This window comes from Apostichopus japonicus, chromosome 20, assembly GCF_037975245.1.
Source record: "Apostichopus japonicus isolate 1M-3 chromosome 20, ASM3797524v1, whole genome shotgun sequence".
Taxonomy (NCBI): Eukaryota; Metazoa; Echinodermata; class Holothuroidea; order Aspidochirotida; family Stichopodidae; genus Apostichopus; species Apostichopus japonicus.
This window is the reverse complement of record NC_092580.1, coordinates 4,285,087-4,302,441: the sequence shown is the minus strand read 5'-3', so window position 1 is coordinate 4,302,441 and position 17,355 is coordinate 4,285,087. Positions and strand designations below refer to the sequence as shown.

The window sequence follows — 17,355 nt, the reverse complement described above, 5'->3', positions numbered from 1 at the left end:
AAGCTTTATTTCAAAGAAACAAAAGGAACACTTTTATTCTAGTGTGGGGTCTCTCTTTTTAAATTTTACATTAAGTCCTGATAAGGTAAAAATGGAAACTTTAAATCATTTTATTCATACATGTCAAGCCCCACGAAATAGGCAAAATAAACTATCACCATATGAGAGGAAATTCATTTCCATACTTAGCATTTTCTTTCTTAAGCGATATAACTTTCATAGAATTATTTTTAGATCTTGTCAAAGTCATGACTTTAACTTGATTTCTGAAAAATAAACGTGGCGTACGTGCGAAGCCAACACCATGGAATTAGTATTTACGTGGGCTTTATGAAACATTCTAATATATATGTTTAAAGTAGCAAGGGAAATTAATTAGGTCTATTGACCCGCCAGATCCCCCTGGCATCTTTCGTAGATAAATAACATATATTCTAATCATCATACCATGTGTATCCTTTTCTGTGTTTGTATATAGAGCTATGTAATTTATATCGTTCTCATCTATAGGTCAACTAGCGCAAATGACATTGTTCGCGACGAATACAGCGATATACTAACATCTGATAGTGTTATGCATGATTTAGCCTATAGTGTTACGGATGATGACTAAGCCTAGTGTTATCATTTATCACATTTAAGGTAACTATAATCGGCAACTGTTAGTTATTACTACGAGCTGACGACAGATAAGCTTAGCTAGGGATGTTTCAAAGATAAGAGATATACCATCGTATAACTGTCGTTGCATAATTCAAATCTGAAACTTTCATTTATCTACGATCTAAAGTCGCAATAGGACGAAAGATTAATGAGTCATCTAGCAAGGTTTTGCCGCACACAGTTTAAAATAATTCAACATTGCTCCCCAAACATGCTAGATAATCGAGTCATGATCACCACCGGTGCTCTCGTTTCTATAAGCATTTTCAGTGACGTAGCAAGTAGCAATTTGCACCCGGTGCAGCAATAGAACCCCCCCCCCACCCCCCCCCACAAACGAGAGCCCACATTCATCCATGTCCAACAAAGGTTTGGTGTTGGGTGGGATTTTTGTTTTTATTATTTTTTATTTGGCACCTCGATAGAGCCAAGTATATGGCTCTCTCAGACTTTCTCTGTTTGAAGAAAGGCCTTCAAGCGCTGTACTGTATACGGTATAACTATTTAATACATAAGAAAATTGTTAAACTCTTCTGATTTTTAGAAATTGTCTTCAGCCGATTGGTGATCATATTTCACAGTCCTTGGCAATGTCTTCTCTCCCCCAACCCCCTGGATCCCTGGCCCCTGGAGTTCGCAGCGGCCTATAGTTTGCCAGTGAGCAGTTTACTGCCGTGCACCCTTGAAACATTTTCAGAAACTGAGACGTGACATAGCTTGATTTTCAGCTCTCGTTGTCAGGATCAGAACCTACAGGAATGTACTTTGGCCGTAAGCTTTTAGCTATTTTAGCTAGCTAACAATTGAAGGCAATTCCGGTCACAACAGTTTGCTGTTAGTTTGTAAACTCATCATACCTTTTTGCTTCCAGTTCACCTACATGGTACAAACTGCATTTTTTTTCAAATAGATGATTAAAGAATAAATTCCTTTGCCACAAAGTCACTCGAAAGTTTTCCCTAGACTATCTCATTAATTGTATTATATCGTTTTGTCCGATGACATCATACTATTATATGTACGGTACCTGCTAAACATACTATATCGATTCCATGACTGAATGCGGCAACTCATGGTCATTTTAAAATCATCTGTTAAGGTCGCTTTGTATTGCTGCCAAAAACTACTCAAATAGCACCCCCCCCCCCACCGAGAAAAGAAGAAGAAATATCAGCTACAGTCAAATATTAACTGTTCCTGTCTCCTCTACAACTTATGGCCTTACTGAGACATTTAATCCAATAATCCATCGTCTGGGGAAATGCATGCTGGGAGTAACTTCCTCTTCATAACCCACAGTTTTGGGAAAGTTTTTGCAATTATGATGAGAACACTTTGAAATAATCATGATAACCTTTGCGAGCTTGGTATGCCCACATGTAATGTTTACGGCTGGTGGGTTGTGGCAATGGGTGTACCAACCATCATGGGTGGTGTCACTGAGTTCTACCTGTTGGTGTTGCCGTTGGGTGACGGTGGGTGGTGCCGGTTGGTGTTGGCGGTGAGTTGTGTAGCTTATAAACTGCATTTTGTGTTGGGTTCTAATATAGTCCCTGTTCTGTTTACATTTTAAGCTGATGGGTCGTATACCAGTGGATTGTGCTGGTGGGTGGTGCCGGTTGATAGTGGGTGTTGTCGGTGAGTTGTGTCGTAATTGAAGTCGGCACCTCAGTAAATACATTTTATTATACACATATAAACAATAGAGCACCCTACGACATTTCAACGTCATTCGTCCTTGTAACATATTGTAAACATGTGAATTGACTCCATGAAATTCTCAAGCTTTCCTATCTAGTTTTGTGTTGCATCTGAGGAACTGACCGTATGGTCTGTGGTATTAGACTGTATCATCCAGTCACTTTAATTGATGACCCACAGCTGTTTAAAGGGGTCATCTCTCAAAACTTAAAAACTGTTATAGTAATACAAACTTGACAGATATCAGTGTTGTTTGAATTGTCTATAAAATATCAAAGTGAACTTTGTGCCTTATAGTCATCCTGTAATGAATAATATAAGGGGAAACAAAATCATTCATGTTGATCAGGAGCTATTGAGTTACTGATGTGCTTGTAAAGCTAGATAACTGGGTAATGAAAGTAAAGGTTATGTGATATCATGGAGCTATAAACCTGGTTTATAGCTCCATGGTGATATCAAGCTAAGGAATAATAAACTGATTACATGTAATTAATATTTTACGAATAACAATATTACAATAGTATATAAGATGATAATTTCCTGATATATCGAAATGTCCGCCACTTTGGAAAAACATTTTATTTTAGTAAAGAAGAAAAACAAAGTATTTTAAATGCAGATTATTGTCTGTGTTATTAGTAGTTTAAGGATAACATGGAATGTTATGGCAGCTTCCTGAAATATCTAAGATGGAATAATCATTTAAAAGAATTCACGGTATTACAAATTTAGAACACCTATACAACTAGAAACGAAATAAGAAATACAGTTTCAAACTCTTGTATTTGGTTTACCCTGAACATACGGTTGCCATTGGGATAAATTGTAATTACAAATGATTAAGGTAGGAGCGTGTTTACCTTTAAGACAAGGTCGAAGGGGAACCAATGGATTTATAATTAAGAAGGCAATGTGGCCCTGCGATAGATGAAGCCGATTCTCATGAAGGGGGGGGGTGGGGAGGGGGTATCTGGGGGTCCTTCCAATTAAACAATTAAAGGTTTAGACGCCAAAGGTTGCATTCTGAGGCATATTTAGGCTATAACGTTGGTCTTTCATTAGGTCTCAGTAACGCAAGGTTGTGCTACTAGCGACTTTTGAAGCTTTGTGTGAGGTTGAGAAATGTGGTGTACTACCCGGAGGAAGGAGTGGTCTAATTATGATACGACTGAATGATAAATGTGAAATCCGCCGACTAAACCATTCCCCCCACCGCCCGAAAACTGACGGAGGTGGGGCCACCCACCGCCATTCCCCCAGTTTGCGCACGGTCACTAAGTCCGACAGCTGATAGAGTCGTCCCCATACAAGCTGTTAGACCTCTTTGTCTATACTCTAGCGTTCCTAAATAAGAGTACCGGCTCAGTGTGTATAATATGTCGTAGTCGGTAGGCTACATCGGTAGTCTCAATAGCCCTCACTTACGCTAATATACCAAGGGTCGTATAGGAGGTGTTATTCGCCAGAGGTGATCATGTGCGCGCGTACTTGTTTTTTTATTATTATCAAGTCCTCGGGACAGTTTCGTGGTTCATGCCACGTTGTTGACAGATTTCATTCAATATTGAAACAAGTTCAAAGGTCATCATCTATAATGGTAGGCCTATTTCTTCTTATATAATTTGTATTACGTAATGGTGGCAGTAATTGTTTTTTATTACCATCCAACAGGAGGAAATAACTACATAGTGTCTTATATAGCGACACCCCCCCCCCATATGACATAGGTGACACCATCTTTTAAACACGCGCGCGCGTACACGCACACATGCCATCACCATAATCGTCTAAACCCCTTTTGCTTTCGGAGAGAAATCAATACAATTATCACAAAGAAAAAAATAATAAGAAAATGCCAAAGGAAATGAAATATGGAAATATGGCATGATCGATCACCCGGAAATACTACATAGTCTTGCGAATAGCGGCGTGTGTATGCCTACGATATGTGCATGAACAAAGCAAATGTTAACATCTTCCATTACAAAAGTTTCATGTCTGTTGACTGTACCGATTAAGCTGTAAACAGACGCAACGTGAAGAAATTTGAGGCCGAGTTTTGCATTCGATATGAAAAAGTTATTTGGAAACTTAAGCTGACTTTCACTGTAGGGTGGCAGGAAAGATTATTCGAAGCGAGGATGAAATTTAAGCCCATATAGGTTTGTATCTATTGTCTTCAAAATACACTGGGTAATATCATATCAATTTTTTTTTTTTGGCCTAAAGGACATTTTTGTGTGGAGAAACATGAACAAAAGTATTGTTTATTCCTAGGATTAAATCATTTGAAGGGTACCGTGATAAGAGGTTCATTATCCTTAGACAAAATGAGATAAAAACAAAACTTGTAGAAACCTTCTTAAGCCTTAAAAACTACTTCCTTGACCTTGTTTGTTAGGGACGAGCGGTTGACCACGAACTCAATTATAAAATGGAGACAATTATGTTTAAGTCGTACATCACGAGCTTAAATCAGATGTTTTGAAAGTAAAGATAAACTCTCGGGTTTGGTTAACTGCCCGATGGGTCGGTGGAAATGTGGTATGGAGATAGTCCAGAGGTTTTATTGTTATGGCGAGGGGGTAACTGACCGCACCAGCTGACCACACGGGCTGTGGTAATATGGAGTTATGAAAGAAAGCGTGTACGTTTACATACATATATAGTTAATATGTTGGCTGACTTGGCTGAAATTGAAGCATATGATCATGCTGCACGTGAATCGAACACTTCAACTTCATTATAGAAATCCATTGCAAATTGAGCTAGAACTGTATACTGACACACGACGTGGAGTGTATAATATTTATGCCATTCGACTTCCTCCAACATTCATATACATGGCTACTTGGCGTCGTAAAATACTGTCTTCCAGGCTGACAATATTATTTATTATATTATATCAACTTTCGTCTGGCGCCATCAGTGGCGTACTAAGCGGGAGGCGGGGAAGGTCCGTCCGGGCACCAGTCAGGGGCGCCATGCCAAAACCACCCCCCCCCCAAGAAATAAGAGGGAAAAAAGAGAGAAATGAATAAGAGAAATACGAATGATAATTCCTAAACATATAGCCAGTTTTAAAGCTTTGCCAAAGGTCAAAGGTAGCACCATTTTACATCTAAGCCACCTTACATAAAAAAAACTTTCTCCCCTTAGACCCCTTCCCCCAGGACGGCATCCCCTGCACGGGGTGACAAAGGGAGGATCCGCACCGGGTGCCAGCTATTCTAGGTACCGTCCGCTGCGCACCAAGTCTCTAAGAATATTCTTCCCCATGTCGACGTGCTACTCTCGGTAACAAAACAGTCCGTGTTAACAATGAATTCACTAAATAGTCCTATAGTAGTTTTCTTATACTATAAAGCTGCAGAGGTCTTCTTAGATAAGTGTTGCAATATATATCATGCATTCAGCGGGCCGGGTGCTTATGCATAACATCACTTGCCAACGATAGCAATATCGTTCCCGAATCTTACATGCAAATTATGATACTAGGCCAATAGGTATCTATTAAAAAGAAATATGGACAATAAATGTATTGGTCATGACTTGATATTTGTTTTGAAATTTATTTCAATGTTTCAGAGAATTAATATAGGCCTATACTGACTTTCTTACTTTTTAACTCCTCTAATGCTACAAACTAAGCCGTTTCCGGGCTCGAACCACGCATGCACAGAGTGTTATTGCATGTGAGATATAGGAGAAATTAATATATATGCATTAATTGTTATGAGTATTGACTAAACGCTCCGCACTTTACAGCATAAAATAGGAACACTTGATTTTGACTCATCATCAAGAATCGCGTTACGAAACGTTCACAATTAGTGCTGCTGACAAATTTCGAACAAAAGTAACTATGCTGTTTACCCATGAGGGGGGACTCATGACGAGCGATTTGCAAGTTTGAGAGACCAGGCGAGATACTGATAGATGTTTGTGTAGGAGGTGTATGACTTGTTTTGACCAGAAACTATAAATAACTATAGACATGTGATCCGGAACTACAACACATACATACACACACAAACACACGCAATAGAAAGTTATTAAGTGGCATATATGTTGTGACACAATGTTTGATACGGCGTTACGACGGAAACACCGCATGCCTCCAGTGGAACCCATATGTTGTGGGAGCAGCAGGGTGATAGCAATGTTAAGGGGGCAGCTTACAAATAATAGAAATAATAATAATAAAAATAATAAAATAATAAGTGGAAAAACTTATCAAAATTTGTAATGATTCTCTATCGTCTAATGCAGTTAAACGAGACCTTGACTTTAAGTTGACCTCTATGAGTTCAGTCACCGCGTATCTACAGAAATGTTGCTATAACATAGTGTGTACAAATTGATTTGAATAAGGAAGTACCTCATATAACTTAACATACGTTATAGTTACCTCACGTACGACATACGGAAATAATTAAGTTCGAAGTACGTGTTGAAATCAGTTATTTAAAAAAAAAAAAATTTTTACCTCTTCAATGTTCTTCCCTTTTGTATCAAAAGCCTTTGACTCCGTCTTCTAATCGAGAAGAAAATAATGCGTTTGTTCTGCACTGCCAAGGGCGGCGGAACCGGGGGGGGGCACAGGGGGCACGTGCCCCCCACTTTTCCTCAGGGGTAAAAATGTGCCCTTTTTCTACATAAAAATTGATGTCGGTGCCCCCCCAGATTAAAATTGCTTCCGCCGCCCTTGTGCACTGCTGATCTTCAAAACTGAGAAACCAGGTGTCAAAACTTAATACTATATCTCATATGTGAATAAAGAAATTATTATTATCTTTGGTAAATTTTTGGTAAAATTTGACAAGCTATAACCAGGGGCGACGGATGGGAGGGGGAGGGAGAGTGTCCGTGTGGGGATTGCCACGAAGTTTTGTGGAAACCCTCAAAAGTTGCTCTTTCATAAAGAAGAAGTGTTACTTTTGCTTAAATAGATATTGCCATAATGGCCTTAGAAGGTGCCCTTTTATTATTTATTCAATAATTAATAAAATATACCGTAACTAAGCAGTGGCCTGTTAATCACATATTGGTATTATGGCACAGATGATCCATTTTGGCCAAACATTTGGAGGTGTCTTTGTGGTTTCGCTCTGTTTTGGTGGGGTGGCTTGTTTTATTTGGGGGGGGGGTGTGGCGGGGATCCCCATCTTTGCATGAATATATACATATAAAGCAAGGCCTCCTCACACGACCTTTGCGACATATAACACATGGCCATTGGTAACTTGTCACACCCACATATCCAAGTGTACACAATTCAACAAACCACTCCCTGGGCACTCATTAACGTGTCCTCAGACGGACTCCCCATAGGTGGCAGCTACAACCCAGCGCACGCAACTATATTTACAAATTACCTCGCAGGTCCCTAATTATACACCTGGGTAAAGCGCCTTGCCCGAGGTCACAACTTAATGATCTGGCCAGGACTCGAACCTGCAATCCTTAGATCGCAAGTCAATTACCTTCGTAATTTGGCCACGATTCCCCTCCCCTCCCTCCCTCCCCTCCCCTCCCCTCCCCCTCTTCCTCCCCTGCATACAGATTGAACCCTCCTTTGTTACAATATACAACCACACTAGTACGTTTTTCGGACATCATCATCATACCATAGAAACAATCGGCGGTCTGTCAGTATTAATGAGTCACCCCACCGGACACTTACAAGTTCTATTTGCTCCTAGCTATGATGTTACAGGAAAACCGTAGATCTAACTGTACCCTGGTCCCCTAGGTGTTCTGTTTCTATTTGTTTAGAAAGAGAGGAAATTTTACACTTGACCTTCAAAACTAGGCTAGGAAATGATTCACTATAGTATAGTGCTGTTGCAAACATTAGTATAACTAAATGGTACAGTGATAATCACAACTGTACACACATATTGTATTACAATGATAGTATATAAATAGGCCTATATGTAAACACATATAAACAACTTTATACCAGTTGGTTGAAGCCATTTCCTGCCCTTGGTTCTGTCCATAGCCAGGTCACAACCACGCCCTTGTATAGCTTAGTTTGAAGTCTTGAAATTAGCAGCACATAGGTTACAAAACAAATACTACTAACAGGTAAATTGGCTTGCCTTATATATTTAAATCGAAGATCTTAATATGTAATACATTATGAACAACAATACTCAATAAGACATTGAGCGAAATAGGTTCTGATATACCGGGGATGCTGGCATCGGTGTTGGATACCGGTCGTGATAACGGTACACCCCATCGTCATAGTAACCATCAAGTTTCATGTCACAGCTGGTCACCTACTAAAGTAAACATTTCTACCGCGATCTGCGGCAACGGAGGTTCATTCTCATGTTATAATAATGTCACGGTTTACTTATATGTAGTGTTATTCTCATTTAGTGTTATTAAGTGATTTCGAAATAACACGATTTTTTTTTTATAGAAATCATCAATACGTTTTTAGCGTGGTCTATGCAAGCGTACAAGATATACCAAATGGTAATCTAAAAAATATGATCTAACACTCTGGGCTGACAGTTTTGTTGTCGTCTGGTAAAAGAAAAGGCTAAATTAACGGTTTTTCGCATCGTTTTAGGTGTGGAAGATTCATTCACACTACGTATAAGAAACAGCGTAACGCAAAAGCCATAGTTTTCACTGATTCTGATTTCTTATATTAATATAAGAACGTAAATATGTCCTCTGCCTCTCTCTCTTTCTGCAGGTGAAACAAATTAAGACTAACCAAAATTTCATGTCCTACATTGACAATGGGTGCTACACGTGGTTGGAAAACGTTTCAGTACTTTGATGACTTGATAATCCGGTGTAGTGTGACATTTATGGCCTAACTGGCTTCCATTCACATTTTATAGTAAATTTGCCGTTCCCTAAGCCTATCAAGTATATAGCGCTTTGCGTATACGATGACGTAGCAAAATCTTCGGAGGTCGATTTCAAGGCTGTTTTGACGACCAACCACTATATGATTACAACTTAATCAAATCCCACATAAAAGCTTCACACAACCCCCTCCCCTATCTCTCCGCCACCCCCCCCCCCATCTCACCCTGTTTAATTAGATTGATGGGTATCTAATTATGCATTACCATTTCATGGTTTAAGTTGGTCAAAGAGACACTTAGTTACAACCAAACGGACAACGTTTTTCAGAATCCGGTTGGATCAAAGAGTTCCATTTTTCTCACACAGCAAAGTTCTGGTATCTTCGGTCATTTCCTTTCACTGTCTTTATCCTAATAAGGCAATAACCCTTGACAAATAACAATATCTCAAAGAAATATTGACATTAAGCTGAACCGGAAGTAAAGTGTTATGAAAGACTTCTGCTTACTTCTTGCAGTCCTCTGTAGTTTGTGTAGGTCAGTCAGTTTGACTGTGAGAAACTTTTAGATCTTTTTCTGCGGCTAGGTCACAACAGTAACAAGATATATGATCATTTCCTAACTCTATAAGTTAAGACCAGTCACGTAATTTACGACCAATCACAGCATTGATATGCAAATGAGGTGAGTGGCATACATCGTATACATTGCAACAAAAAAGAAATAAAGAGAGAAAGAAAAGGGATAGTTATACGTCCTTTCTTAGGCTTTCAATGACTTCAGTTCGTTGTCCGCTCCCGTGAAGGACACTTTGTGTGTATTTGTTTTATATATGGCTTGTATATCTTATCATGCGGTTCTTCAAGTTTGAAATCATCAGGTTTTAATTGAATGTACTGGCACGCGCTAGTTTACTGGAGTAAATATATGCAAGGCCATATCTAAGTGGAAAAGCGGTGGGTTTAGTCGTGGTATTGAAATATACAAGATTTTGTTTGACTGCTTCCTAACAGTTGACGTAAACAATATTTTTCATGTGTGCGTATATGTTCTTGAGTTGAATAATTCACGTTACAAAACGCGCATTACAACTTTCAGGAGGAGTTTAAAAACAGCATTTCACCGGACTTTAATGTCACATTTTCTCAACGATGTTGATTTCTTGGTGAAAGTGACCATTGAAACAGTGTCAAATATATTACCAACTGTATGTTCAATCCTTAATGTTTCATTAGCCGATCGAGTAAGTACAATATAGACTGCATGAGATTGCATGAGAGATGAGAATCCCACGCGTGTCAAATTTCAGTGCATGCGCAAGATGTATTTTTGTGTCAACCTTTTGGATAAGATATTTATTATACTAACAGAGAGTAACGATTAACCGGGAAGTATAGACATGAGCGATTTCAGCTGACGGATAGGATGCTCGCATTGGAATGATTCAGCGCTTTTCATTACTGACACCCTTTTCATGAATATTGCTTTTCAGTACGGTAAATTTTATTCTATTGAATGTTGAATACTAATCAAGATCAACAATGACGTCATATGTGGGACTGGATAACGGTACGATTGAGGACGATAGCTGTGAGGAATCGAATCGAGATTATCACCCCATAGTATTAGAGGTACTCGTAGTAACAGTTATAGCTATGGTCACCGTTGGCGGGAACTTGATGACATTATTTACATTCATTGGATCTCGTTACCTTAGAAACGCTCATGGTCTCGTGATCATATCGCTAGCCTTTAGTGACCTAGGTATTGGTTTCGTGGCTTTATTGTCCATATACCCGACTGCGGTACAATCCTGGCCTCATGGAGCCGTCCCTTGTTCGTTGTTGGGTTTCTTCTATGAAGTTTGTCACACCAACTCATTCTTCGTGACGATCTATCTCAGCATCGAGAGATATTTAGCCGTAATTCATCCGCTCAAGTACACGACACTGGTAACACGGACGAAGATTTTGGTCGTGTTAATTACGACGTGGATCGCTCCGTTTGTCTGTTTCGGCATACCTTCGCTAACCCAATATTTTAGCTATCAATTCAATGACCCCATCTTGACCTGTCAAGTTAATTGGAGACAACTAAACAGCCTCCCAATCAGAGCAGTCTTCATCTGGTTTGTCTTTACCATCTTAAATTTCGGACTGGTGACCTATACATGCGCGCGTGTTTCCATGGCGATGAAAGAGATAGCGCTGAAGAGACAGGGCACGCAAACTAACAATTCCGAAAACAAGATGGTGTCCAGAGGTGTAAGACAAGCTATCATTACCTTCAAAATCAGTGTGGTTATTTTGTTCGCGTTTTATTTCTTGCGCGCACCGTACATTATAACCATTTTGATAACGGGGACAGCAGTCGATAGATGCGCGATACCGGAACTACTTTTATTTTTCACCTATTGGATCTCGATGGTGGATGGCTGTTTCAACTTTTTCGTCTACGTGGTAATGAACAAAAACTTCCGCCGAGAGTTCAAAAGGTTAGTTTTGCGACAGGATTGTCAACCACCAAAGGACACGAAAACAGCCACCAACGAGAAATTTGATTCCAAAATCAAAAATATTGCATCTCTTCCAGTGGAGTCCAGCAACAATTCCATGAAGAAATCGGAAGGTAGTTACTTATGATTCCAACATGGGGTTGCGGATATTGCAGATATTTTTACCAGTGTTGATTCATTCAACAATATAGTCTAGCAAACTAGAAGACTTGCATGGGTGGATTAATTATGTAGGCCTATTAATATAATGCAGCAATATCTATATTTATTATGGATTTCAATATGTGCACGTATGTGACACGTGCGGAAGGCTTCTTTACGAAAATTTGATGACGTCAGTTCCCGAGTTCGAGTCTTGCACTGAGCTTCAACATTAATCATTCCAACTTAACATAAACAACAGAGCGCTCATGCAAGGATGAATTCCAACATGATTTGCCAGTAACAGTTGTAATGATTGGATACAAGTATAGACCACAAAAATCGCCTAGTTTCATATTAATTGTCAGATCGTAGTATTGCTTGTACATGGTCAGTAGTATGTTAAACTATATAGTTCAGTCACTTTGAAAAACGCCGATTATAGGCCGGGTTATTTCTCGGATATTAAAGGTACTTCCAGCAACATAGAGTACACGGGATTTTTTTTTACGGGCTATAACGGTAACAAAAATGTAATTATTCTCCATTTTATTTACAGTCAAATGGCTTTAATAAATTTGATTAATATTATCATCATTTTGTTTTTGTAGGTTGTCTAACCCTACATCGTACTGTCGTCTGCAATTGTTTACTTACAATTCAGTTTTAAATTCAAGGTTGACTGCTTAAATTGCAACATTTTGAGGCTATCCCATCCGAGGTGTCGTGGCAGTGATAACATTCTAAAATAAACACAGATTAGCTATTGAAGCAAGTTTTAACATTTGTGGTAAGAGTTTCCTTTCAAATGCCGCCGCCTTCCCTCCTCCCCCCCCCCCACACCCCGCCCCTCCATTCCTCTCCCCGCAAATCCGATGGGCCTCGTTCCAATTCTTTATTATAGTTACTATACACATCCCCTTTTGTGGTATAAGAGTTTTCTTCTCAATTTCGCTGCCTTCCTCCCTCCCCTCCCCTTCCCGTCAATCCGATAGGCATCCTTTCACTTTACACATCCTCGTTTCATTATCCGTGTTTTATAACGTCTACCTATAGAGGGCGACTGGTTGATATAATTGATTGGATAGCATGCAGGGTGGCAATAAACTAGAGACAATAAACTAGTCTCTGTATATATGATAATATAACTGCAGTTCTAACTTGAAGTTTCCCAAAGATCCACAAAATTCTAGGAAAGGTTTTATCGTTCTTGAGCTATTTCTTTTATATTCTTCCCTCCACTAACGTTTTAGAAGTTTAGATCGGTAATAAACATTTCAAAATTTGTAAAAAAAAAAAATCTTTAAACAAATCCATAAAAGTAGGCCCATTGCCAGGGAACCAGGACTGTTAATTATAGAATATAGGGGTAAGTGAGGGGGATTTGGGTGGGGAGGGGGGGGGGTGGCGGATGTTATTTTGTTTTTTTTCTTTATTGTTGTTTCTTGATTGCATGGTGTATGGGAAGGGGATAATTGTCTGTATGTTAGCTTTTACGCTTTTGAAGAAGTCGTGTTGACTAAAGAGTTTTGATCACTACAGTGTTCTAACGTACACAAATTTCCTTAAAATCCGTCATCGCTCATGACAGGATTTTACATTTAGCATTACCAAATGAGAGAGAGATATATAAAGTACTGCCAGTATATCACAATATATATACACCCTAAATTCACTTATGGTATGTGTACCAGTATAGACCCCCAACCCCCCACACCCACAGAGTATGGGGAAACAAATTGAAGTCATTATACTCGGACGCTAAGTGAGACGTTTCTTGATAAGAGTATCAAAAGTTATACATGTTATTCTTCCCATAAGTTTGATGAGTTGAACACAAATGGCTGTTTTGATCTTTCATCCACAAGCAATTATCATCTTTGTTTATTTCCGTAATGGATCTTTCCCATTCGTAAGATAATTAAAATCGCTATTAATTAATTTTCAATCAAGTCAGTTTGAATTGCTGAATAAATATTTTACATTGACGACGGAAGTCCTATCATAACATATAAATTCTTTAGAATAGCTAGCGAAAGAGTATTATTGTTTATAATTTTTTAATGTCCAGGGCCCTATTTCATAAAAGTTAAGAACATTCTTATCTAGGACTTAAGAAGAATAATCATTCTTAAGTCTGTAATTGTTCTTAACTTTAAGAACATTCTTATCTTCTATTTCATAAAGCAACTTAAGAAGAATTCATTCTTATCTTTGTCCTGAAATCGTTCTTAACTTTAAGAATGATCAGGATCATTCTTAAGTATGTTCTTAAGTGTCACATGTCAATTAGGCGGGAAATTTCAATCAAAACACATCATTGCTTATTTAGGTGTTTAATATGGATGCCAATGATGGCTATGTATATGGCTTTTGGGCTGCTTGAAAGAGAAAACCAACAAGCTCTACGAAGGGAAAGGGTATTTAGGGACAGAACCAACCCACTACATCAATGGACAGACCGACAGATGCATTCGAAGTACCGGTTCAGTAGACTAGCGTGCATCAACATCGTTGATATGCTTCAAGCTGATATTTCTTTAAGCATATGCCCTACTTAATATAGAATAGGCTATAATAGTGGTGGGGTGGTGATGGGATGGCAATCACAGCTACTATAACGGGGTAACTATAGAAAGGTTCATTTCTGACTGGGGTGGGAGGGAGGGGGAAGGGTAGAACTACTTGCCGCCAAGGTTGGGGAGGGGGCAGGACCGTTCTTGACGGAAAGTCGAACTGTTTTTTTTTTTTTTTTTCTCTTTTTTTTTATTTCTCTTGCAACTATAACTTAACATAATATAGCACTCTAATGGTGACTTAGTGAAAATTCCTAGAAAAAACTAAAAAGTATTTATTTTAATACATTCTGAAGTTGTAAAAAATTATACCAAGGGTACCAATATTTCCTCCAAACACTGCTTTTCATATTACGCAACAAAATGTTTTTTTGTAATAGAAAATAGTCCCTCAGAAACAATAGTAACTTATTCTGCAGTGGAATTTCTTTCCGTACGTTGCAGTTGAAAATGAATTTCTTAACTAAAATTATAATCAAATTCAGCTCTCTGGCAATGTCCGCACCAAACAACACTGTCTTAATGTCTAGTAGTATACCAATATCTATATTGTTTAACAAAGTTTGGAGATGATTCCAAAGCCTAGCTGAGAGTGGGCAATAATAGAACAAATGTTCAATTGTCTCAACATACCTATGACAAAAAGTACAGGTGTCATGAGTAATTGCTTTTATTAAATGCAAGTACTTATTGGACGGGATAATCCTCTGAAGCAGCCTATACTGAAACCACCTCAAATTAACATCACCAGAACACTTGAATGGCACTGAACAATAAAAAGACCAATCTTCCTCAGTAATATCGAGGGTACCACACCATTTCGTATAGGATTTCTGAATCAACTTCGAATCCTGTAGTAACTTGTTGTAAATATCTTTCGAACGGAACATACCATTGTAAAGCATTTTGTTAAAGTAGCAATTGTTTGGAAAAGCAATATCCATATTCCCATCCAGAGCAGGTCCATTCCAAAAAGTTTTAATGGAGTTAATAATACCATAATATTCTACAAAATTCGTGGAAACAAGATACTTTTGGATGAAATTGTCAAAACTATAAAACCTGCCATCAACTGTGACAAAATCGCAAACAAAACGGATACCTTTGTCATACCAGCGCTTGTAATACACTGGACTGTTACCAATTTCAATCAGCCCATTATTCCAGAGAGGCAAAGTTAATATGGTCGCATCATCATTAATGGTAGATAACTCATCTCGAATAAATATATATGTTATTTCGAACTGTTGCCCGACTTCAGACTGCCTTCCTGGGGGAGGGGTCTAATGGGGTATCCCCTCCCCTTTGAAAATTGTGTTTATATATGGGGGATTATATGAAAAATGGTGCTATCATTTGCCCTAATTTGCACAGATTATTTGCCCGTATCTTAGGTGTTCAGATTTTTTTTTTTTGGGGGGGGGAAGACACCCCCACCTCGTATGCCTATGGTCGGTACGTTTGTGGTTTTGTTGATAAATTTGTGCCCATTACCCTCCCTTCACAAACTAACTCATAGCTGATTCGGCAACTAATTATAACTTGAACTACAAAAAAAATACAGGGGCTGATCAAGATTTTTATGACAGCAGGAGGTTTAGGGTTATTTGTGATACTGTCCTGGGGGAGGGATCTAAGAGTAGGGGTGTTCCCGGAACGGTTTGCAATGACTTTGTATATATAAAACTCATTTGAAGCGAGTGAACATGGTCGACCCACCCAATAAGGTACCATGCATCACCAAGCAAGAGGGAGGGAGGGATTGTGGAAGGGAAAGGGGGACACGCAGGACCGCAATCAGAAGGGCACGGAGGAGGGAGGGGGAAGCGTTGTGGAAGGAAAGGGATAACACGCAGGCTCGCAACCAAGAAGGGGACGAGGGAGGGGGCGTTGTGGAATGAAAGGGAGAACACGCAGGCCCGCAACCAGGAAGGGACGAGGGAGGAAGGGATGGGTTGTGGAAAGGAAAGAGGAACACGCATGCTCGTATAGCCACGAATGGGCACGCGTCAGGGAGGTTCTTCCCAATATTATAATTGTAATAATGGAACCGATACAGTACCGTGATGATGTCGCTGTCTGTGCAAAGTAGTACCAAGCCATTTGAGTGTGATTCATAGCCTACTTGTATTTTTATAGTCTAGCTTGCAGAATGCTGACACACTGCACTATTGGTGACACAACAATTATTTCAGCGCCGACGTATACAAAATAAATAAATTTGTTGCGCTGTTGCGGCTGTAACCTTACAAGTTACAGGACACAAATATTGTGACCCTCTTTTAAATCGATCATTCCCCAACTTAAATTTGTTCGTGCCCCCCCCCCACCCTCCAACTCAGAATTCATGGTGACTGGCCTGCATTTGCGCGTGCGCACATGGTGGTAGCGAGAATTGGGAAGGGAACGATACAGGAAGGTTATGAAAATGGGTTTGAGGGGGGGGGGGGGGGGGGCTAGGACAATAAACTGATACTCAACCTCCTTATATTTGATTGTGCTCCAGCGGTATATTTCACTTTCCGTCCGATTTATAGAAGATATGTTTATTGCAATGTTATATCAAATATTATCTACATAGGCATTTCGAGTTCACTTTGATCGCTGTAATACTTTGATATAATGTTGTTCGAAGATACCATAATCGCCCAATGAAAGAATAACGAAGCATAAAGGTTTCTATATTCAGTTTGAACTTGATTTTACAATTTCATTTGATTCTAAATGCTAACTCGAAATATTGATTAATTTCTCGCTCGTTAACTAAGTGTTATAAATTACAATCCCGTTCGATCATAATAGACAAACAAAAAAGCCGGCAAAACTAGAATCAAGCATCTTTTAAAACAAAGGCTGGTGGGTATGTATCACTTGGCGATAGTTGGTAACTTTAATTTGCATCAGTCTGATCCAGCTC

General features: G+C 39.1%; 3 protein-coding genes across 12 annotated transcripts in view; 2 read left to right on the top strand and 1 right to left on the bottom strand.

The window, feature by feature from the left end:
* Window positions 1–17,355, top strand: part of LOC139961432 (dnaJ homolog subfamily C member 2-like) — a 118,632-nt gene that overhangs the window by 30,431 nt on the left and 70,846 nt on the right. Inside the window, exon 18 of one of the 9 annotated variants that reach the window (XM_071960594.1) lies at window positions 9,086–10,731. The exons of 7 other annotated variants lie outside the window; for them this stretch is intronic. In XM_071960594.1, coding sequence (XP_071816695.1) covers window positions 9,086–9,099 — 14 coding nt within the window. In that variant the 3' untranslated portion in view covers window positions 9,100–10,731. Of the gene's footprint in view, window positions 1–2,237; window positions 2,321–9,085; window positions 10,732–17,355 lie in introns of those variants that run through there. One more of the 9 variants, XM_071960590.1, reaches the window with a different exon arrangement.
* Window positions 1–17,355, bottom strand: part of LOC139961434 (uncharacterized) — a 30,342-nt gene that overhangs the window by 11,256 nt on the left and 1,731 nt on the right. The window contains exon 1 of one of the 2 annotated variants that reach the window (XM_071960602.1): window positions 8,333–8,478. The exons of the other annotated variant lie outside the window; for it this stretch is intronic. The gene's annotated coding sequence lies outside the window, so the exon portion shown is untranslated. Of the gene's footprint in view, window positions 1–8,332; window positions 8,479–17,355 lie in introns of those variants that run through there. 2 annotated transcript variants of the gene reach the window in all.
* Window positions 10,748–12,644, top strand: LOC139961437 (melatonin receptor type 1A-A-like). Its single transcript, XM_071960607.1, has one exon. It carries the CDS (start codon window positions 10,748–10,750, stop codon window positions 11,846–11,848), a length of 1,101 nt encoding a protein of 366 aa, XP_071816708.1. The 3' UTR covers window positions 11,849–12,644.

What these genes read in the sequence shown, in the direction of transcription:
- LOC139961437 (XM_071960607.1), top strand. Translation starts at nt 10,748, where the DNA reads ATGACGTCATATGTGGGACTGGATAACGGTACGATTGAGGACGATAGC.